Source organism: Phymastichus coffea, unplaced genomic scaffold (assembly GCF_024137745.1).
Source record: "Phymastichus coffea isolate CEN01 unplaced genomic scaffold, Cenicafe_Pcof_1.1 PCOF00056, whole genome shotgun sequence".
NCBI classification, from domain to species: Eukaryota; Metazoa; Arthropoda; class Insecta; order Hymenoptera; family Eulophidae; genus Phymastichus; species Phymastichus coffea.
The window spans coordinates 1,237,604-1,262,011 of record NW_026706867.1 but is presented as its reverse complement, the minus strand read 5'-3'; the positions used below and the strand labels follow the sequence as shown (position 1 = coordinate 1,262,011).

At 43.2% G+C, this 24,408-nt stretch overlaps 1 protein-coding gene across 2 annotated transcripts in view; it reads left to right on the top strand.

Annotated features, from left to right (window-relative positions):
* Window positions 1-24,408, top strand: part of LOC131666044 (rap1 GTPase-activating protein 1-like) — a 134,074-nt gene that overhangs the window by 18,591 nt on the left and 91,075 nt on the right. Inside the window, exon 1 of one of the 2 annotated variants that reach the window (XM_058938378.1) lies at window positions 9,756-10,262. The exons of the other annotated variant lie outside the window; for it this stretch is intronic. Within the exon in view, the coding sequence (XP_058794361.1) occupies window positions 10,222-10,262 (41 nt within the window). The 5' untranslated portion in view covers window positions 9,756-10,221. Of the gene's footprint in view, window positions 1-9,755; window positions 10,263-24,408 lie in introns of those variants that run through there. 2 annotated transcript variants of the gene reach the window in all.

The window sequence follows — 24,408 nt, the reverse complement described above, 5'->3', positions numbered from 1 at the left end:
TTCGTTACTTGTTGTGAGTAACGTTCATTGCTTAGATTCTATGCTAATTGCCGATTAGACTAGAATAGTGCGAGAGCTCAACGTAGCGCAAAAGATTGAAGCAAGGTCAGCTTTTATTGTTGTTTCGTTTATTTTAAATGTGACATGCTTTTGCAGTAATCCTTTTTTTTTAGACATTCGCAAAGAACTCATTATAATAAACATTTCAAAAAACGGTATAAATGTTTATGAATTATTATTAAAGTAACCAATTGAAGATTACAACTTTCATAGTCTTTTTTTTATTTGAAAAAATGGAACTGTTATTTGCGGTTCCAATGCAACACTCCTGGAGATGTTTACTTCCATTTATATCTGTACTGAAATCTACATTCTATATTAATGTATTTGAAAAAATGGTTACATTTTCAATCATCTATAACTTCATCATATATCCCTTGTAGTCTTCATTAGACGTGATTATTTCTATTTATTTAAATTTTATAATATAGGTATACTATAAGAAAAATGATACAACGTTGATATGAATTCATGCACATTATCGATCGGCAAAAACGTATCAGGGAGTGAACTCTAGGACTATCGTTCAGAGCTTACACCGAATGACTATATAATATAGATTGATGTCATTAGAATAATGATTTTTTAAGATAATTTTTTTGAAAAATTACTAGTATATGCAAGTTATACAATTCACGTAAATGTGATAAACTAACTGATATTATTTTTTTAACGCTGAGATTAATTTCAAAAATTAATTCTTCATTTAATTTCACGATCGATTTAAATTTGGGATGTTATGCCATTTTCTGCGTATTTGATGATATAAAATTTATACCTGCTGATCGGAGTATCTAACTTGCACTTATCTGTTATATGAAAACGCTCTATAGTAAAACTCGTATCTGATTATTTACTGCAAATCAACTTCAAATCTGTAATGTTATACTTGTCAGCTGCAAATATCAAACGTTCAGCGACTTTAACAATACAATTAACTTGTCCAGTAGATAGAATTCTCAGCATTTCCATTACTGTGTCACGATAAATATTACTTAATCAATATTGCCTCGAAAACGTCACTCTTATTCGCCAAAAAATTTGTGCGCCGTTTACATTAATATTCGAATCACAGAATTTTTCATTATTTATTGATCTGTAAAAATTTTTCGATTCACTCCCATTGGCAATGTCATCAATGGCTACTTCACAAAGTACCCTCATACTGGAATAAACCGTTTATTTTTGACATCACTTCACACCAGCTAATAAATTTGCTGATCTTTATGCCGTCATTATATCTCATTGCACTAGATTTAAAGTGAAATATATCTCACTTTAAAATATATCACGACCATTTTTTAACAGAAATTTCGGAATTATTCCTCGATTCAAAGTATAATTACATGTATAAAATGTCAGTAAAATCAGAAATTCGTATAGTTCTTACTTTCACCAAGATACAGGTATTTTGCATTACATTCCATAAAGATTATTTCAGTGGTTTTGCAGATCCTCAGTTATTTAAAATAGGACTGATTTTCAGGCAAGCAAATCACGTGCATTGAAGTATTCGATTATCAGGATAATAAAAGAACGAGAAATTTCACGTCGAACGCACCTTGCTGCGTTTCACTTCAAATTGAGGAAGTGGGAAACAGCTTCTAGATTAACATAGTACAATGACAAATTGCTGTTGAAGTAATAAATTTTATGCTATATAGCTGTTTCAAAAGACAATTTATCTTTTTGATAAGCATTTACTTCGATGTATCATATTGCTAGAATTGCTGATTAATTTTCTTTCAAAATAAATGGTAAAGATTATAAATCTCACTGTCGATACACGAATATGGAATACAATTATTAATTTAGACTTATAAGCCATGGATAAAAGTCTATCAATGATTAATCTCGAATCGATGTTAAGATTTGGACGGAGAGCAATCTATAACGTTCACTTGCAAGACGAGCAATCGAACGATGCGTTTGCCAACGTGGTCTTTCTCTTAATTCGTCAAACCCTCCAATCGAAACCAATAGCTTGGGCCCACCCTATCAAGTCGACGATAATACGACGCTGGCTCGCGTCTGTTCCGTTAGACGCGGGCAAACAACGAGAGACGAATTCATTTGGTGGTCGGCAAAGGGAGTATCGAGGAAGGAAGCGCAGTGCAAAGAGAAGAGCGGATGACTCGTTAACGGCTACATTTGGAAAACTTTCCCTTCACTGCTCTCCGTGTGTACACTCGAGCGCTGATGTTATTACGACGCTCTCCCTCTCTTCCCCCTTTTCTCAAATTTTCTCCCCTTTTTCTTTCATTCAGGCGAGGAGCGCCCCTATCAACACCAGGCGTTCGAGAGAAACTTTTCCTGGCCCTGCGCGCTGATTCATGAATCGCCGCATACATACGGGACACTCTCTCTCTCTCTCTCTCTCTCTCTCTCTTCGTGATTGTTTATCTATTGCCACGGGCGCGCTCTTCGACCGAAGCCACGGGATGCACCCAAATTGTTGCTATTACAAGCATTCCAATGAACACACCTAAATGCAGAGCCAAATATTTTACAAAGCACGCTTTGTATACGACACGTCAATTTGATGCGGACTAGATAGTCTACAGTCACTGGTTAGTCATTATTTATAGCGTACACAAGCGAAAATCATGGAGTGTATGCGCTATGAGCGCAAAATTATACCAACTACCGACTACCGTCACACACACACACACACACACAGGCGCGCGCTGCATTATACCCGGTACTTTTGCGAGTAGCTATGAGGCTCAGGCTCATATCCAAGTTGTGTAGCGGGTATATACGTTTACGTCGTAGATAAAGGACTACGCGCGCGTTACGCCTGGAGGCTTCGCGCTCGCGAGGCTCCTTTGAAAGGCGCGCGCTTTACTTTCAAATAATGTTAAACCGGCTTAATGCGCGCTCGGGCTATTGTTTTATGCAAATTGCCGCGCCTTTCGTCGAGTTTTCGTCGAGGACTCCTCGCGTTTCTTTTCGCTCTTTCCTCGGGCGACGTCGATCGACGTCCCTTCAAAAGCAGCCCAATCGAATTACAGATGCTTGACTTTGTTTCTCATCTGCGTGGCACTGTCATAGCTGGAGCCAGGAAAGTTGACGAGCGCGCGCAAATAGCTGACGGCGCCGGCGCGTCAGCCGATGCTCCGGGACATTTGCATGCCGCACGCGCGCGGCAGCATCATTCGATAAGTCAGAGCGCCATTTCCGAAACGGGCATATCTGGCGAGAGCGAATCGCAACCTTGATCTTGTTGGCGTAAAACGGGCAAGATTATTGCGAGTTTTACGCCTCGTATAAACGGGCTCGCAACGAGTCTGCTGGCGCTGCGTTTAACGGCATTTCCCATGCGGAGAACGACGTTTCGCAAAGTGCACCTCCGCGGAAAACGTCCCTAGAATTCCACCCCTGTAACGATTGTAATTTTCCGGCGTCGGGTTTATACGACTCGGTGTGTGCAGGTGCGCGCCCTCGTGGCGGATAATTATGCCTGCGCATGCCGCCGCGCAAACTTATTAATGCCAACGCGCCGCGCTTTCCGCGACGATGACGCGTTTGCCGCACGCGCCTTCCTTGTTTATCTTTTATCGCTGAGACGACATTGGCGCACCGTGCTGTTGGTGGGCTTGGTTGGGAAAGTGCTCCAAGTACTGAACGATATATGATATATCCTTTGGAATAGACGTGTAATTGCTCAATGGGCTTTTCAGCAGTCGCGCGCGAAAAGTTATTATCGAAGTAAATCAGACAATAAAATTTAAGTGAATAATTACTGAAAATTATCACTCCAAGAAAACCCTTTATATCGTCAAAAACGAGAATTTATCACGTCGTACGTAAAAGAGTCCCCATTAAAGTGCCATCCTTTACTTTAAGGACGAAAGGTATAAATTTACGTCTCGCCGAAAATTCCGTGAGCGAGCGAATGTTAAAGAAGATAACTCACGAGACTACGAGCAAATTAGACGGTTTTAGCACGGACGCGTCACGCTACACTAAACTCTTCATTTAATTAATGAAAATTAATGCGACGCGGCTAAAATAAAAGAACAACCATGCGTTGCTCGTCGAGTAAAGACAAAATATTTCCATTGAAATTGGCACCTGGCTACAGAGAGAAAAAGCGCATCCAGCTAAATAATCATGTTGCGATATCTCGGAGGCACGATGAAATGTCGTGCTCGTGTAATTATTAAGATTGAAAGCTTGAAAACTCACCTGCAGCGACGATGACGATGACGATCTCGTGAATAAATAGGTAACTCAACAGGATTCTTTATTCTTACGTTTCCTCGACACCAGCTGTATTAACTTTTCGACTCTGTTAACAAAGTCACAGTGTGTACATGTGCACATACGTATATTTTTTAAAATGTCGAGATTTTCCGGTAGCTCGTAGCGTCAACTGATAAGGAAGTTTTGTTTAGTAGATAGCAAAGTAACCTCCTGACATTGGTTTTAACATTAATTTTTTGAATGAAGTTGCACGCTGGCGTGATCAAGTGCACGCAAACGATTAATTTCGTTTCTTTTCAAACTATATACAGTCGACCTACATCTTAAGGACCCTTGCGGAAAAAAGTAAATGTGAAAATGTATTTCACTTCGATGTCAATCAGCGCGAGAGGCACAATTTATTCATGTGCTTTCGGTGAATAAAATTTTCCATTCCTTCGCTCTTTTTTTCGAGCCAATCTCTCGTGAATATTTGAACAACTTTCGTCTGCAAAGATGATTAAATGAAAGTTCAAAATAATTGAGATAAAGGCGTTCTTACGTCAATAACGTGCAAGCTTGAACGAGGACGGATTGTAAACGAGCCTCGAGAAAAGAGAAGAAGGAATAAATCGGGATTTCGTGCGTAAAAGAGCCGAGGCGTTTCTGGAATACTGACCGATAGACTCCGGCGAAGATAAATGACTGTTTCACCAAAAAGCTTCGTTGCTTTTTTTTGTTTTTTTGTTTTTCTTTTTTGCGCGCGTGGATATATATTTGGAACGAGAGAAAACCTATTGTGCTGGTACTCACTGAAAGCGTAGCGAGGAGGCAAATTTATTATCCGAGCTATACGTTTTCTTTGTAAAGTTTTCCAAGTTCACGCTACCGACAACGCATGTGAATGAAATTTTCGCAGCCTACGCCGCTTAATTTAACAAACGAGTCTTTTTATCGGGTGCGTAACAATGCGCGCGTCCTTTTACTATCGGCCATTCGTATCTCGTTGCTGATAAAATGTAATGTAAAAGGAAGTTTCAAGGACTCAATTATTACATCACGTACGTCATTCTGATTAATCATCGTAGTAGAAGTGATATGGGAGACGACATACATGACTGTTCACACTTTTGGATTTCAAATGAAGCTTTTCATCGCCGATAAAATTTCGATAAAGCGCAGTATAACAAAAGAATCACACTATAGCTTCCCCACGTTGGATGGTGACTTTGACAATCAAACGATACAATGACGATCCAAAGACAAAAGCGTACGTGCTGGAATTACCTAGTAATAGAAATCTAGATATCACCCGTTCACTCCTTTAGGTTCAGGAGAATGACCAAATAATCAAGTAACGCGCAGAAGCCCATTGCAAACCAGTTGACCGACATTTCACGATTGAAAGGAAAAAAAGCTGCGACGTAGTGTGCGTGTGCGTGTGCGTCTGTGACGCATTGTCCGAAGAGCGAGAGAGAGAGAGAGAGAGAGGTCAGTGTACTCGAGGAAAATTGAGTGTGCATACATAGGAGTTTCTCGTTCTCGTGGTGATTATACAGTCGCCGCCTGTGCTGCTGCCCAACAATTTTCGCGGGGGGAAAAGAGAGAGGGAAGAGCTAGAACTGGTTGTGCGAGCATTGTTGGCGCTCGCTCACGGCTGCTACGCTATATATGCCGTAGCGCGCTAATGCAACCGGGTCAGGATTTTTCCTTTCTTTTTTTTGCTCGTTTGTTCTGTAATTAGGTTTTGGGAGCCGTTAAACGTTCGCAAGGCACATTGCTCGGGGTTGAAAGCAAGCTTGGTGCTTTTATTGAGTTGCAACAAAAGAACATCAGCAACAGAATGTCGAATAGATCTATAGACGTTTAATTCGATAAGGTGACGTCTTACAGTTCACGTGAAATCTTGAATATCAACGTTTCTTGCGTAAATATTTTCGTAAATTCCAAAAATGACATCGCTTAAAAAGCAATATAATGTTGACACTAACATCAACTGTAATAAAAAAAATCTCATGGTACTTTCAGTTCAACATCCCACGTACGAGGCTACTTTGATTAAAGTAATAAAACGTACGCAGAGAAAAAGACAGCAAATTTATTCAGTTCCACATGTCTTATATACTACTAAATAATTAATACTGTTCGACAAAAATGTACCAGCTGATTTTTCATGTTTAAAGGAAGTTCAAGCTGAACTTACACAAATGCCACACAGACGTACATTTTCCCTTTTCTCGTCTCTTCGGCCTCATACAAAACATCGCCAATTAATGACACAATCGCAACATGCAAATGCTTTCTTTTCTTTCAATCTTTGTCAGAAAACGTGCCACAATCGTCGATTACATATACTTTTCCATTGTCTACGCATTGGCAACATAAGAATCGGAAACAGACAGGGGAACAGACAAAGTAGGTATATATTTAGCAGACCAATTATACGAAGGCAGAAAATTATAGTCCGAAAAACGAATCTCAGCGGTCGCGGCGTCTAAGTTTCATTGACCCGTGGGAATAAGGCGATACCATGTCGGATGCGAAATGAAGGGGCTGCTGACACGTAAAGATTGAAATTGAACTGAATGATCGATCGCAGCTTGATATACTAAGGGAATATCACTTCTTTTCTCTTCTTTTCTTATCAATTTTAGATGCTCGAACAATCGTCTTCTTCACCCTTTTTTTTTGCAATGTAAGTGATTTTTGTTCTATTCCAGAATATATACCTTTGAATTATTCACAGGATTTTCCGAAGACTGGATAATTTTTGCATTTTATATTGAACTTCCAAGTACACTTACGCCGATTCTATGGCATCAGTGCATGAATAATTGTATTCGTTATCACAGTACGCAAATTGATTTGGAATTACATCAGTTTCTAATATGTTTCAAATCCTAATACATTTGAGTGGTTAACGGGAAAAAACCGACCAGCGTGATATATTCCATCTGCTAATTGCATACAAAATATATATGCGAGCTGCACCGTAAACGCGTGTAAACAGCTTTAAATCAAGCAACACGAGCGTATATCAAACCTGTCGTCGTATACTATGCACAACGAACAAGAAGAAGAATCGAGCGGATATTAGAAGAACGCCCAATTAAATTTACGACCGTAAGGACTTTCGGCTGATGTGATTTCCCAGACAAACTACTCGGCGGCGGAACAGGCCATGCCGACAGAAATAAAACAAGAATACTTTTCGCTTTCTCTCTCTTCTCTCTTTCTCTTTTCGTTCGAATGCAACGTGTGAGAACCACCGCGAGCGCGCAAAAAAATAAAAAAAGGATACCGACGAAAGATGTGCGGTGCATAAGACGATTCAGAGAAAGTTATTATTTTGTGTTTCCAGAAGAGATAAATAGTGGCGATGATGGATACTTACAATCAGACGCTCTTCGTAAATTACTCTCGGAATGGCAATTGTGTAATCACTGATTCATACGATGATCAATGTCGCTTTCCGCTTAATCGAAAGACAGACGAACTACTTTACGAAGCTGTAAGGCGATTCCCGAAAAGAAATTCACGAATGAACGCATTTTCTTTTTTATCTCCCACTTCCTACGTCGCAGTCGCTCGTCGACACATCTGTTCCGACTCCCGCGTATAAAAACCTTACGGCATCTGATTAAACAAAAGGCTCCTTAAACACTCGGCCGTTATCTGGACAAGCCTCGGTCACTATTCGAAGGAGTTTCGGCGCGACCACTCTCGTTTAAAAGCCATTCTCTCGAAATTACTCTCCTCCCCTGCGCTTATCGACAAAAAAAAAAACTCCAGTCTCTTCTTTCGCGTGTGTGCTTCTCTTCTCTTCGTTATATATTCTTATGCCAGGCGTTCACCACCGCTGTCATGCGGGTACATACACGGGATATTCATAACTGTGCGGTCTTTTTTTCGAGAGATTCTTCGCACTTGACATAAGGAAGCTCGGGTGCGCGCGTTTCATTAATACAAGGTACGTCAGTGTAACGCTTGCTTCGATAGATTTTTTTTTTTTTTTTTTTTCAACAACCCGTCTGCTTTTATTTTGTCACGGTGAACGAGCGTTTGAAAAACACGCTGAAAGAAGCCCTTGCCATGTACGTCTCGCGATGGCCCGCGAGAGCATCGGGATTGGCGAGCGCGCGCGAAAGCATTTCGAGGAATTTGGCGCGCGCACTCGTCTTTCGTCGCCTTATATCCCGCGCACTCCAGTTTCTACGAACGCGCGCGCGCACGTCGCTGTTGCCTTCTGGCTGGCGTGTCGATAGTGCCTCGCGAGTTCTTGCTCGCGCGATAACGCGCAGGCTGTAATTCGGATTACGGATATCGAGAGAGAGAAAGAGAGAGAAAGAGAGAGAGAGAGAAAGAGAGAGAGAGAGAGAGAGAGAGAGAGATACGCCGATGATGTCGCTGCTGCAGTTTGTAAAAAAACTTTAGCGGCGTTGCGGTCGCACGTATGGCCGATAAGCGCGAGCGCAAATGTAATTTGTGCGACGTATACGCACGGGAACGGGAAATATTAATGCGAGTACTGACCAGTTGCTGGATTCATTGGTGTTTTCATAATTTATTTCGGGATTCAAGGACGTTGACCTAGTTTATACAACCTCGCTGTTAACAGTTGCTGGAAAAGATTTCCAGTTGAAGTGCAACGCTAGATTATACTTGCCTTTGCGCAATCCGTACGAATATTCGGATTCTGATTGTCTATTTAAATCAAAATACGCCGCGCACAACCAAATCACGCAGTTAATTTAATCCTTTACGAAATTATTCAGATTTGACTAAACTTGCAAGCTCTTGCAGGATTTTATTCGAGACTTGCATTGTGCACGTCTGAGACGTGCACATTAATGAAGAAGATATCTTGTATTTTTTTTAATTATTCCAAATAACAACGACAGGTCACACAGGGCAACGATAAATACTCGATATCCCCCTGCAACACATCGTGTGAAAAATGTAGCACAAGCCCCGATGTTCAGCACCTATTATAGATACAAGAAACAGACAAAACAGTACAAGACACATTTCCAGTATTTCCTAAAATAACAAGCCATCAGAAGCTGTCTCCACTGCAATCTAATAATCCCCATTGGAAATCGAATGCTCGTGAAGTAATACGGTGCATCATCATCTTTCCTGCATCTCCGAAAAGAGAAAAAGAAAGAGGAACCAACGGGGTCGACACGTGCATTTGTTTGGCCATTGATAAAGCGGTAGTAGGCTGCAGTTGCATCAATAAACACACATGCAGCAGCAAGCAGCGACCTTTCTCTCTCTTTCTCTCTCGCTGGTTTATATCTACACATGGCGCGGGCGGTCGCCGCCGCTTGACGGAGTAGAAGGGAGACACTGCGGAGGCCTAAGCGGCTCCGCTGCCACTGATGCCAGTCTACGCGCGGCGAGCGCACCGCGATAAACTTACTCCACTATCTGCATGTGCTTCTACGTTTCGTTGCCTCTCCTCGCTTCAAATTCGAGTCCGCGAAGATTAGACGAGTCTAGCAAGTGCGTTCGGTCGTGCCTGCGATACTAAGACAGCGCATCGTCGTTTTTGAAAGCAGAGAACACAAACGGATAAAACCACTGGTGCGCGCGCGAAAGTATCGCGGTCATCGGCACACATTTCGTGATCGGAGCCGCGGAGGCGTTCCGAATAACAAAGCGCGCGACCGCGAAGGAGTAGAGACTTTTATCAGTGCCGGGACAGGCGTTAACGGGATATTGTTGCGATATAGCTGGAGGATAATAATATCATGAGCGAACCCAAGGCAGATGATTGTCATCGTCTTGAGCTGTATTCCGAAGCCACGAGGTTAGAAAGCAGACAACTTACCGGCTGCCACAGCCGCTGCTGCTGACTCACGTGTGTGCGTGTGTGCATAAAGTGTCCAGTGATAGTTTTCTGTGCGGTGCAGATCCGGCTAATTTTTTGTCTTCTTCGTACACTGCTGCTTTTGCACGCCAACGGATATGCTCAAGATACGAATGCTCGACTACATCGGCGACACCGGGTGAGCCACAAACGACATTCGTACTATTTTACGTTGCCTTTCCGTTTTCTTTTCTTTTTTCGAATAATGAACTGACAGCTTTGTATGAGATAACGGGGAAAGGACGCCGATCAAATAAGAGCTTTACTGTTTCATGATCAAAAAGTTGCGTCCGGTTACTTTAACCTTATGTGTACATTAAAAGTATTATTGCGTGTGTCAATTTGCTTTTACGCGATAGCAATTTCGGCTGATTAAAATACTAGGCATTCTAATGAGTTTTTAAAGATGATTTAACGATGAGTGTGATTTGGCCAGTGTACCACTTGGGGGTTCTAGGCAAAAAATCGATTTTTACTGCCTCCTGCAGTGTCATATAGATGAAAATGGGAATCTGACTCATGGCCTGTGTGTAAATGGACATTTCAAAGGGCAAATGTTCGAAACTTCCTTCGATTTTTCACGCTCCATTACCCATGGAATGGAAAAGTTTACTTATACACATTGCAAGAAGAAACTGTACATTTGATCTCCCTTTCATTCTATAAATTTAACGATAAAACTTTGCGGATAAACGACGAAGTTTCAGCCAGATAGATACGAAAATTCTTGGATTAAGTAAAAGCTCTTTGTCTTTTGTGGTAGGTAATCTATGCACATCCGTAATTAAAAAGTCAACTTTCATATAATCTTTTAGTTACTTATAATCTTTTTATACACATCGATCCTTGCAAATATTCAGTAACTGCTTTTAATGTTCGGAAAAAAAAAGTGTCCAAGTAGTGACTCGCGCGTAAGATTTTTATCGCGTATGATGCGGATAACCGTTAGGGGGTCGCGTCGGTGATTTACGAAGCACCTGTTCGCTGCACATAAACATACGAGAGGGAGAGAGATTTCTTTAATGACCTGCAGTCAAGCGAATGACGTCTGCGCGTTAATTACGCTCCGTTTTGTTTTTGATGAGCCGCTACGCTTCTCCAGGTTTAATAGACAATAATCAGCCGGTGAATTATTTAGGCCTGTAAAAGCTTCATTTTTTATTTTCTTTTTACAATTTTTGGTGTAATTGAATGGCGAACGTTTTTGTGAAGCGGCAAGGTGCTACTAAAGGAAGAAAAAAAACGATAAAAAAATGTTATAAAGTTTATGTGCGTGATTTTGTTTTTAATAATAAAACGTTTTACTGCGTCAATTAAGTTTTACATCGGTGCGACCCTGAAGCGTTTGTTTTATTGGATGCCATTTATACGAGATATTCAATTTACTTATTTTCTCTATTTTACATTTTGACAAATTGATTGGGTTAAATGGTTTTTGCAACAAGATAAATACTAATCCCATTTGTTTCCAATAATCTTCGTGTATCGTGAAACATATGTATCTGTAGAGTCTTCGTTTACATTTTATGATACGCGTGTCGCTGCGGTACACAAAAATGCTCTGTAAAAAATTAAGTGTGTTTGTTATTTTGTGCTTTGTTTAGAAAATACAACTCGTTACTGGTACGACAAGAATGACCCGGCGGATATAAATTATGACTCTGTTTGGCATGTCTTTAGGAATATATATAAAAAATAATAATGCCAGATTTCACGATAAGACGTCAAAATCAAATTCAACTAAATCTCTCTTACCATTAGCAATTACGCAACAAATAGAAATCAGAAATTTCGATCTGAGCCTTTTGGTCAACCGCATCGAACGACCGTCACATCGTTAACCAAGTCGCCGACACACACAAAAAGGCCTAACTCGCCAAGATATCGTCCATAAGGTGTCGAAGAAGTAGGAAGTGTGATCGCTCACCACTGATTTATCGTCCTTGTATTCGCGGCTTCATTAAAGCGGCTCTGCATTTTTCTCCAAATCGCTCGCTACATATATTATTTCCTTTACGGGGCGTTGCCGCTGAAAGGAAAAAAATGGTTTTCTCGATCTTCCGATAAGGCGCGCGTGTATGTACACGGCGTGTTTGTATAACGAGGCAATTACAATCGCAACGCCCACGCCCGCGACACTCGTATCGTTATACAGCAGCAGCGCACGGGCGTCTGTTTTTCGCGTCGAGCCGCCGCTGTCGTTCTCTCACGCGGCTGAGTTGTGCAAGGATATCGGCAAATCCACGGGCTGTATATCTTGGCCGTTAATGTTTCGAAGCGACGTCTCTATTTCGGCGCTAAATCCAAGACGAACAGTCCTTGCTGACGGATACAAATGTAAATGAAGATGCCATACCTTCAATACGAATGAGAGGAGAATTGTGCACCTGGAAAAAGCAAAATTGCAATTTCAATTCGGAAACGGAACTGCTTCTTAATTGGATTCGCATTAGACGTTCGCGCAAAATTAATTAAAATCGCAATTTCAAACTATAGAGTAGTGAATTTTTTGCACCGCTTGTGCGTACGGCCTCCGATCCAGAGAGTAATTAGCGTTTTCAAATTTTCATTTAATACTATAATAGTAAAGACAAATTATTTTGCATAATGATACATTTACCAATAACCCGAATACATTATACTATTTCCGGTCTCGACGTAGAGTCAACGCAAACGACGCAAAGAAAATATCGATACAGCTTCTAATTATCTAATTAGCCATAAAGCAGGCAAATCGACGTAAATGTGTCGCGTATAACGCGTCGCCTACGTGCACGCGCGTGCATTTGATGCCGCGCACGCAGGAAGCGGGGGTTGCAGCTGTCTGCCACGCGTAGGCAGACTCGAAATACAATGAATTTCAGCGATTTCTAAATTACGTAAATTGAAACGCGTCAACCTGCTCGTGCGGAGCCTATCGATGGTAATCCGCGCGCTTAACTTGCTCAAATCCATGCCAATTGTCACTCACCCTCGTGGTAGTAATAAGCAAAGGTTCGTTAAAGCCACGCGAATCGCCAAACCCGTTGGGGGGGGGGGGGGGGGGGAGAAAATCGTGGTGCGCGGCGATTGTACGCACCGTGCAGTTTGCTGTTTCGCAAATGTCTCCTTTTGACAGTCTGTCGTAAACGCGTCGCTAAACACGTGCCGGTGGCACATATTCCGCGATTGAAAAAGTCGAAGGCGAGTTAAATCACTTTAATTGTTGTTCTGCAATACAAGCGCAACAGTGCGTTTTCATCGCTGAGCTGCTCGTGAAAAACGCCTGTTACTCCGCACCGTGATCGGCGATAAAGGATAACTGGAGCCGTTTCATTGCCAGAAAAAAAGCGAAGGTTGATTTTCAAATTGAAAATTTCCCGATTTCTATCAATGTACGGCAGCGTAAAGCGTCACTTCTCATTTTACCGTGCTTCCAGAATACCCCCGTCGTAAAAATTTTACTATTACGATACCGAGACGTTGCGTATCGACATCACTTGCAAGTGAAAGCTTCTCGACATTTCCTAACAAACGTTTATCTCACTCAACATAGGGAGAGTTGACCCTGTCTCGTATTGGATCGATAAAAGCATCGATTTTCACGCGTTTGAGCAGCTTCGATCGAGCGTACACTCCAATTAGCTTTTCCGATGATTGATTTACGAAAATCAAGTGCGTTCGTTATTATCACTATTACTTCGGTGCGCCTGGTCGTGAAACACGAGAGCGCATTTATCGAGGGATCGTCAGGCGGCAGCAGTTTTTCGACTGCAGCACCCGCGGGAGTCTTCTTGAAAAATGGGCCCCTCGAGCACTTGTGTACACGTGTGTGTGTACACGAACAGCCTCTTCTCTCTGGTGAGAATTACATCCGATTAAGTGAAAATAATGCGAGTTCAATGGGATCTCGAGAAGGAACCACCGCTTTTTGATGCCTCTGCTGCTGCTCGAGCTCTAACGAGAAAGAATTGTGAATTACTTTTGTCACAATAACGAATTTTCTCTTTATTTTTCATCCTCGTCATACTTTGGACGTATAATTTAAAATGCATGGAAATTCTGAGGCGCACAACGGGCTTCTACATGTAGCTTTATCTCAACAACTGAGAAAGATCCTATTTCTTATTCTATTCACTGCTCGTAAAAAAGTCAACGCGGGCGTGATAAATATGAAAGTAACTTCATTTTAATATACGCTGGAAAAATCCATCCAGCTGTTTGATAAACGTTTTTCTCTCGTCCTGGAGAAACTGCTGGCATTTTCTTTCTCCAAAAGATAAAAGCCGACCCTTCGGCTGATTTACGTATCTTCGTTTTATGAATGAAAGAACCAACGTGCGCGTCCGCAAGGTCGCTAAAAAGAACGCTATTGCGTAACTCGACCGCCCTTAATTCTCTCACGCGTTTTATACTTTTTTTTAACGACACACGGTGAGTAGGAAGTGCCCGATGCCGTGTAATAGGTCACTCGATTGATAACAGGAGAGAGAGGGAGAGATAGAGAGAGAAGAATCGAGGTTACGGGGCTGCCGCGTGATTGAAATTTAATGGCGATTAATAAAGTTACGCGATATACTGTTAATTCACCTATGCGCCCGCGGAGTCCTCGATACGGACGCGAGAGGGTTCATAAATTGCGTGTGCTTTTTTCCTTTTTTCCTTTTTTTTTTCAGCGTGCACTTATTTACGCACGCCCGAATTTATTTATCTTTGATTCAAAGTGTTGCACTCGCTTAGAGTACAGCATTTTGCGAGGTAAAGTTGTAATTACAAAGTGTGGGTAAGCGTTCGCGTTGTATAATGATAAAAAAATATTGACATTTAAAAAAGTGAGGGTTTTCAAAATTATGAGAACGCGAAAAAAATGTCATTTTTCAAGATTTTTAGTTCAAAAACTATTTGTTAATGATTACATAAAGAAGAATCTCACGATACTTAGTATTCGTTTAGTCGAAATTAAAGTTCAAGTCATAAAAAAAGTTTCTTTTGTTTTCTAGTTTTGTACGATGTTTCCACGTTGGAATTTCATCGGTGCCACTTCCTTATCCTTTAAATACATGAATGAAGAATCTTTGAAAGATTTATCAAAGTTATATCTCATGTAATCAAACAGCACGAAAAATGTATTTTCTCACAATACATTAGCAAGCTTCTTCATAAGGAAAAAAATAAATAAAAACAGCGGCATCCGCGTGTTTTCGCATGATTTAAATCCCACGGATAAAAAGCTGCTTATCCATGCTGCAGTGCAGGGCGGGCCAAGTGCAGCACACGTGTTGCGCTCTCGAACTTGCGTAATGGTCCGGGACGAAAATCGAGAGCAGCAGTGCTAACCGCACCGCGTGCTCGTAAATTTTCGCAGCAGTATGAATTTCTCTCTCTCTTTTTTTTCGCCACAGCCGTGGTGAAAGTGGCGCAGGAAACGAGCAAAGGATATAATTGACGCGTTTCTCATTGTGGAAAATTATAGGTTTTTTTCGTGCAATCGACGTAACGGCGTAACAAACAAGAAAAAAAATTCGGCGTCGTTTACAATAAAAATATCGACAAAAAATTTAGCACACAATCAATAGTGTAATTGTCGCACACGCTGAATGGAAATAGTTGATTGTGCCGAAAAAGCGGGTGTAAAAATAAAACGGCAATTGAAAGTTCTCGCGCTTGGATCATTACGAATGCGACCCGAAAAGCGTGAATTTCGCTGACTCACGTCAATTGAAAAATCGGATCTCATATCATGCGCATATCAATACTATTGAATTGTTTGGTAATTACTTGACGCAGCCGTGCGTGTATAAACCGATTTCCGGCGATTGCGCTGCTGGCACACGATGCGCGCGGTTGAAAAAAATGCTGCAATAACGCACGGAGGTAAACGACCTTGGCGACGACAAGTGATACACACGTGCGCGCGTGCGCGCACGCACACCACGCCGGAATCAATAGTTTTCGAGCTTCGATGATAAGAGAAGGCACTTCTCTTCCGTTTTATACCGTTGTTCTTTGTCGGTGGAGATTGATTTATTACTTTTACTATCGCGAACTACAATCTGTACGAACGGTTTGTGAGTCTTTTTATTTTAGGGAATAAGATTGTAATTAATATGTGTGCGCGTGACGCACTGCTAAACTGTCGCTCCTCGTCTTTTATTTTTCTCGTTGATAGATGCCGTGAGTCAATAATAATCTGACCGGGTTTTTTTTCGAGCTTCCTCGGCGAGGAAGAAAAGTTGTCCTATCTCGCCGACTCGTTATCTCAAATGGTTGCGCATTAAATTTGAGTGCGCTTGTACACCATCAATCGAGATTTTCTTTTCTTTGGTAACAGACGTTGGTTCGCTTTTCATGCTCGTTTGGCAGTTTCGGAAATCGGCAAATTGCCGTCCGGCCTCGGCAGTGCAAGATCGGCCGGTCGGCCGAACGAATGCGCGCGCAGACAGAGCGGAATTTGCAATTCGCGATAGAAAGCGGGCCGCGCGGAGAAACGGAGTGGCCTCGCGCGCGCCCACGAGAGCGGACTTCTCGACGCGCTCGAGTGCGCCGCTCGAAGAGACCTGTGAGGACGACCGAGCGCGGGGGCGCTTCGGCTGCTCGTCGCGACCCCGCCGCGACGGAACGTTCGACCCCCGCGAGGTCTCGTCGCGCCTCGTCGGTTCGGGACGGACCGGCCGGCGCACTGGCAGCGCTGTACTCGCGCGGATCGGCCGAGAGCGGTTACGTGGCCGGCGCGCGCGAGGCGAGTTGGCCGGGTCATAAATCGCACGCGCGATACGTACACATCGCAACGTTGACTGACAAAGCGATCCGTCCCTCTTCCGCATTGCCGGCTCCGCAGGGGCTGAGTTGGACTCGCCGAAAGCGAGGCCGTCGTTGCCAGTCGGCTCGCAGTGGGTGACAGTGTCGAAAGTCCGGCGCGGCGACAGGCCGCCCCTCTCGCACGGACGCGGGCCCGCGTGGGCAGTAGCCTGCAGCGATTTGCGAACAAAAGCCGCGGCCAGGCGAGCGGAGGCCGGTTTTCAAAAGTCACTTTCTAATTGCAGCTTGTTAAACGTCCTTGCGCGCGCGACGCTATGGGGTCCTGTGCTGTTTACGTCGCGTCGCGAGGTGTCTCGCGGGAGATGCCTTACTGCGAGTCACTGTGTGTCTCGAGCCGCGCCGTCGCGAGTAGAAACTTCGTAATAAGGCGCTTTTAATGCATGTACTCTTAGCAAGTTAAAAGAGACGTTTAGATGAATTTATATTGCGGCAAGAGAGATACTTTTGCCCCCTTTTCTCCTTCGCGTTGAGGCGTTGAATCAAGATGAAACGAGCTATTTATTTTAAACAAGATTCATTGCAGTTGGAAAGTGGAGCTTTTTATTACATTTTATTATACAGAAGTATAAACGAGCAAGATGTCCCGAATCTGAAATTTTACTCGTTTCTTTCGTGCTAATTAAAGTGAAATTCAATATGTACACAGTTTCGAGCGATGCTTATTTATTCGATTGATACGATCGTAAAATTCGCTCGTTAAAGTCTCGCGGCCAGATCTAATGAGACGATTTGAATCTGTGCGCGGAGCAAATGTAGGCTAAAATAACATTCAATGGCGCCTTTTTTCCTGGCCAGCAATATATAGATAGAAATAACAACTTTGTTGGTTTTTTCTTCTTTCCTGCTCCTTTCCTCTCCCTCGCGCGATACACCGGACTAAAGCGTGATTGACGCGAGACAGGAAACGCCATTCAGCAAGTGGTGCTCTTGAATACGTATACACGGTGATAAAGAGAAACGATAATGTTTCCCTCGCACGTGGAACGTTCACGGAGATTAGCCATTGCGATTTGCTGTCTAATTAAGCGTCAACGCGATGATCGACGCTTGGGGTTTATAAGGATCTAGGTGCAAAATTGAATCGCAATTGGGCACTAACGAGGGAGAAAAGCAGCTCCGAAAAATGCCAAATAATAATAGCTAGGGAGAAGAACAGGAGAAGAGCGAGAACAAGCGCGAAAAGGCACAACCGACACGTTACATTCCGTAAACATTATTCAATTAGACACCTTGCTCTCGCAGCGGAGAGGAACGGGAGAGGAAGGAGTAGAGCAAGAGAAGCGCGGCCGAGCGCGCACGTGCAACAAATTGAATCCACGAAAGTCGCGTCCGTAATTACGATGTTTACGATTTAAACGTGCCGGGGAGAGAACGCCAAGAAAAAGAGAGAAGTCTGCGCGCGAGCCAGCCTCGTATGTGTGTCCGGTCTCTCTCGCGTGGGAGTCGGCCATTTGGCAAGTTGCCGACCGAACGGAACATTACGTTGGGAAAGATCGCGCGGGACTCGCGGAGACAATAAATTACCGGGCAATCGATGCCCGAACGATCATTAGCGGTCTTTTCTTTTTCGTTTCCCTTCATTTTCCGTTTCGCGCGAGCTCATCGGCTCGTCGTAAATCATCGGCTTCTTTTCCGCTCGCCGCATCAGCGTTCGCTCGCTGTCCGCGTGCTATCGCCAAGCCGTCGAGCTGCGTACGCTCCAGAGGCTCGCTGCGACGGGCCGCTCGCCGTGCGATCGGCAATAGGATCGCGCGCGCCACGCGCCAATTCAGAAAGTTCGTCAACGCTGCCAACTTGCCGGGTGCTCTGAATTCAACTCCCATTGAAGCTCCACCGAAGTTGGCCTCGTACGCAGAGCCGCTCCTCGTTGTGGCACGCGTCGGACGATAACTCGGCTCCGTCCGCCTGTTTTCCGGAGACGTATTGTCGCGACAAACGCCATTACGTCGGCAAATTTATTTGGAAGTCGAGCTGCTCGAGGTGTGAGTTGAACGAAGCAGCAACAATTTTCATTCCTACGCCGCCAGACAAAACTACGCATAAAACTTTTGAAAGCGGCAGAGAGAGAGAGAGAAAGAGAGGAAAGAAAAAAGAGCGCTTTTATCGTCGCACGTAAAAGAACGCTTGGTAAGATCATTTTTCCACCGCAGCCTCTCTCGAGGAACAGATAACCCTCTCGCAAGCTGAGATATAAATTTATCCTTGCCTGTTAATAGGATAAAACTTCCTTATCGTCGGATCGGCTTTAATGAATTTGCGCGAGGAAGAGAAGGAGGAGGAGAAGAACCCGAGGCGCAAATTTTTTTTCTGTAAGTTCACTGAGGTAATAAGAAACAATATACTGGAAACGCCTAGGTGTGCATATATACGGAACTTTAAGCGGCCGATGATTTGTGGCAAGCGAGTGCGAGAGAGAGTGAGTACTAAAGTTTTTCCTTTTTCTTCACGCGCGCACTGAGAGCTCGGAGTTCAAGGTTGAGCCTGATGATGAAAATTGCAGAAATGTCGTTTTTTTCCTTCTCCTTTTTGTTGTGGGAAAACTTCGTTGTTCAAGTTCGCAGACAGATTTTAGAGTTGTACAAATATTTTTGTGCGCGTGCGGATCTGCCTCGTAGCAGGTGGAAAGTTCAGGATTATACTTGTATCGATAATTTATCAAATTTACTGCGTAAATATGGCATTTCGAACCGGATGTACAAATATCAAATGGTTTTAAAGTAATCTTTAGTTCAATGTTTGAACTTACGAATAGATGGAACAGATATAGATAAAATACATTCGAGTTATTTTTGGCTACAGACATTTATTTCAAGTATTTTAATGTTGGAATGAAAGGCGAGAAGAAGTTGTTCGATTGATATTTTCTTAATTATCTTTGTAAACTCATCAGTCATGAGTAACGAATGAAATGCTACAGCCATTGTCAATACACCATACCGTAAGTGTTATATTTAATTGATTAATGAAAAGTCCATCTACGAGAAAGAAATGAAACTAAAATAAAACTCATGAATTAACGTTCAGTTTTTAAAAGCTGCTGGTCACGTGTTAAACTATATGTTCGGATGCTAATAAACAATTCAAACGAAGTGCTATCTGTATCTTCAATATACATTGAAAACCATGAATGCTTTTTTAATAATTTCATGTTATTCTGCCAAACATTGAACACGTGATAATTTATAACTCTTTTTCATGCGAAATTCGACCGACCAATCATAACTCGATCTATGAGAAAGCAATGAAAATAAAATGAAAGCAATAAGCAATCGTTATTTACATTTTATTAAATTATTAATAAAATATTATCTATATTACTTGGATATCCTAAGTAAATATATTATATTATTTGACTGGAAATTAACTTGTAATCCTCTCAAATAACAACTCAGAACAATAATATCTCCAAGCTCGACGCCTGCTCAATCACAAACGATAGCTTACAAAATCCAACGCACATTTTCTTTATGTAAACTGCAACACCCAGTTCATGTATTTAGATGAACGATCTTCGCCATTATCATTCTACATCTCAGGCGCGGAGCAATAACAAACTCACAGGAACATCGATAAGTTGAAATGCATTGCATAATAATCGATACGCAACACGCCCAGCGAGAGAGACGGAGAGCCAAACCGGAAGACACAACGCACACTGGGCGTTCTTTCAAGCATCTTACATTTCTCGCGCGCGTGGGCATGCACAAACGCAAGAGTGACTAACTGCATCGTCTAATGAGCCGACAGAGTCGTTTCATTCGCGACTTTTCTCTCGCGCGAACTCTCGTGTCTTTTTTTTCCGCCAAGTGCCTACTCCAGACGTGAATCGAGACCCTCTAATGGGAGAGTCACTCTTTTCGACTGCTCGACTGTTGCGTTTTTCAATCAGCTGCGACTACTAGCACGGCCGATCTTAACTTTTGTTGAAAGCAGATAGAGCTTTCCCGCTGAAATCGATCCAAACGTTTACATTGCCATTCTGCTTGTCCATTCGGGCTTCCCGGATTGGGAGCAAAACCACAGGGACAGAGCGTGAAATTCGTCCGATCGCACCTGCGCAGATGAAAGCACGTCGCGAGCGTTCGATGCGCTCAACCGCCGAAAATTTTTACGATTCTTTAAGTAGTCGCGAGGAAAAGCCCGAGTGTCAATAATGCTTGGACAGGAGATAATAGCAAGGTCGGAAAAGTCAAACAAGCCGCGAAACGTCGATCGTAAAAGATGGCATTGTCGGGGTAGAGTCGTAAAAGCGCTGCGTCTTTCCCATAGCACTAACGAGTAGCGGTCGTCCAGCTGATGGTTCGAGAAAGGAGCCAGCCAGTGAGCTCTCCTCTTTGTGATCCTCTCCCTATCGCGAAAATGAAAGGGGACGAAAAGGTAACGCGAGAACTTACTGTGCACGGTGGGCGGAGATGATGGAAATATCGTCTCTCCTCTCATTTCTCTCTCTCTCTCTCTCTCTCTCTCTCTCTCTCTCTCTCTCTCTCTCTCTGCGTGTCAGCGGCTCCAACTCGCTCCAACTCGCCGGTATCCACGCTCCGCGAGCGCAAGCAGATCGCCAGGCCGGATTAGAAGAGGCTCCTTTCGTGTACTCGCGCTTCGCCCGATGGGAACGGGATCGCGTCTCGTTCCGCGCGCCTTATCTCGCGAACGACAGACGAAATATTGCTTGCATTACGAGCGATGTCGTAACAATAAATATTTTATCGCCAAAGTGAAAGTGACGCACGGCTTGGTCGTTTTATATATCTAGCTGAGCGCGAGATTATCATTTCTTCCATTTTAGACGCCCAGGCTGCTTGTACGCGCGGCTCTGTTTAGCTCGGAATACCGCGCGGCTCGCTGCGTTACCGAGCCACTTACCGCTCTCTGCGCGGCGAATTGGACAGCCTGATGAATTTCGTTCGATGAAAAGCGTCACTGGACTGCTCGCGCGCGCGGCAATCGAAGCAGCTTACGGAACGACGCATGGAGTGGTGCACGTGAGGAGGTGTCTTCGCGATGAAAGAGAAGAATCACGCGGACGAATTCCCGTCATTGGGTATTCGGGCGCGAGGCCCACATACCAAATACCTGCAGTACGCACGCGGCACCCAATGGAATATTCAGTATAAGGGCGTGCGCTGCTGTTGGCGCGTTACGCGTACGCTGCTGCACGCGTCGGGGAGAAGAAAGAAACCGTCGAGCGAGGCGAACAATTTAGCTCTGAGCGCTACATAAGAAGAAGAGATAATGGCAGAGCGAAGGGGCAGAGCTGAAAGGGAGCAGCTCGTACACTTGTGAATCCAGTGCTCCTAGGAAGTTGCGTGCGCGCAGCCTCATCACCAGCACGTAAGAAGACGTGTGCATGTATTATATATACCCGCCTGCCGCCACGAATGAGAAAGAGGGAGAGAGAGAGAGAGACAGGGACGTGTTTACGCGCTAGAAGAGAAAAGAAAGGCTGCCGCACGTATACAGCGTTAACGATGGAGGACTAACAAAAAAGATAATGAAGACTCGCTGAACTTTTCTTTTACGTTTTTATGGCTTAATCGTGATAAAAGTATGGATATATAGGTGGCATCAAAAGGGTTTTTACTATGTGTTTTTGGCGTCGAATCATACGTTCAACATCACCGTATTTTATTCTCGCGATTGTTGGTTTCGCATCACGCGATACAAAGTATCCTGAATTTTTGCTGCATCTTCGCGAAGCTGATTTTGAAACTGAATGACAGTTAATTATCTGCATTGAAATGAATATCCGTGCAATGGGCATAATGTTTTATGTCACTGGGTTTTATTGTACCGAGTGAACTTTGGAGGGACATCTCGGCTCTCCGTACATCATGAATGCTTGCATCGCTCTTTAAAAATAAATGGTCTACATATAAAAAATTATTTTTATCTAATTATCTTGATTGGTTTATTGATGTAGATCGATTCAGTAAAAGCCATTTGATTGTAAATCATTATCCTATACTCGTCAGCGTCACAAACGCAGCACAATTATTCAGAATTAGTCCTCGATAATTCACGTGTCTCCTTGGCATACGGCACCTGACATCCAACGCTACATTACGGTCAATCCAACCGTCAAACTAATCGTTTATAAAAAGCACACATGCAATTGCCATTGAAGTATCGCAAAGACAAGCGCCAACCGCAAATTCCACCTTCTCGGTAAACAGATCGCGAGAGTTGGGGTGAGTGGTGCCATATACATGTGCACGCGCGTGGCAGTTGTGTACTTCTGCCTGCCTCCCTTATTCGACCGCAACATAACGCTGGCGGAATTACACGTCAAAAGACGACGCGGGAGCGCGTTGCCGGTGTGCGATATACTAGCACAGGTTTCAGTAACAAATATCTAAACCATATAGGGAGAAAGAGAAGTATTTCGTTGGTGATCGGAATCCCAGGCATACCCGTGTGCCGACTGCGCTACGGCTTACGTGCGGTGAATTGATTTGAGGGACGTGTGATTAGATTTTGGTCTCGTTTGCCGCACTATCGGATTTGTAGCTCATCGATGGAGAATTAAGACTTGGTTAGTTTTTCTATACAAATCTGTGGTTTCGCGGCGTTCTTATCGTCGATGCGTTTCTGACATCAAATTCTGGAATAAAATTCGCAGGACAGGCAAACTCATATCGAACTACAATGATCAATTTCCGATATTTTATTCCAATTTTACAAAATCAGAAGTAAAAGTCACCGAAATCAATTGAAGCGATTTGAGATTCGTATTAATTATTAACTTCGCCGATTCCTTATGTATTGCTTATACTCGGTTGCGTTAAAGTCAAGTATGGTCAATTTTTCTCATCGATAACTCTACAATCGAAATGTACAACCAATGCAACGCATGAATTCATATGCAATTCGTGTCATCGCGACTCGATTGCCGCATAAGTGTCACATTACTGATTAAATGCCATTTGCTGCAACGTTTTAATCGCAACTCAAATAATATAACCAAACGCACACTCACGACTAATTAGATAGGGTTATTGTACAACTTACAACCTTAACATCGTAAATCAATTGAATCATGTAATTCCAACAGTATTTTTGGATAGGAATCCATATAAATTCATTAAAAAGAGAAAGCATTAAATTTGAAATTTGATTCAATTACCCGTCTTAGCACTAATAGGTAATCCCTAAAAATTCAATCTACGATGTCAATTCGACGACGAGAGTGCGGCGCAAGCACGCATACACACATGCCCGTACGACGTGTCAGCAGCCGCGCTCGAGAGATGAGGGTACCGGGGAATTCACCAAACTCCCACACCCCCCTTGACAATTGTATTTTTCATCGCGCCGCCCTGACGCGGAAACGCGCCAACGGAATTAACGTCAATTACTTGCGAGCGCCGCGGCCGACACAGTTGATTTCTCTCTCGCAGTGTGGCGCACGTTGCGCGCAATGGGAGTGATGACGATGACGGCTTTTTACGCGAGCCGACGCTGCGAAATTATTTCACATGTTGAATATG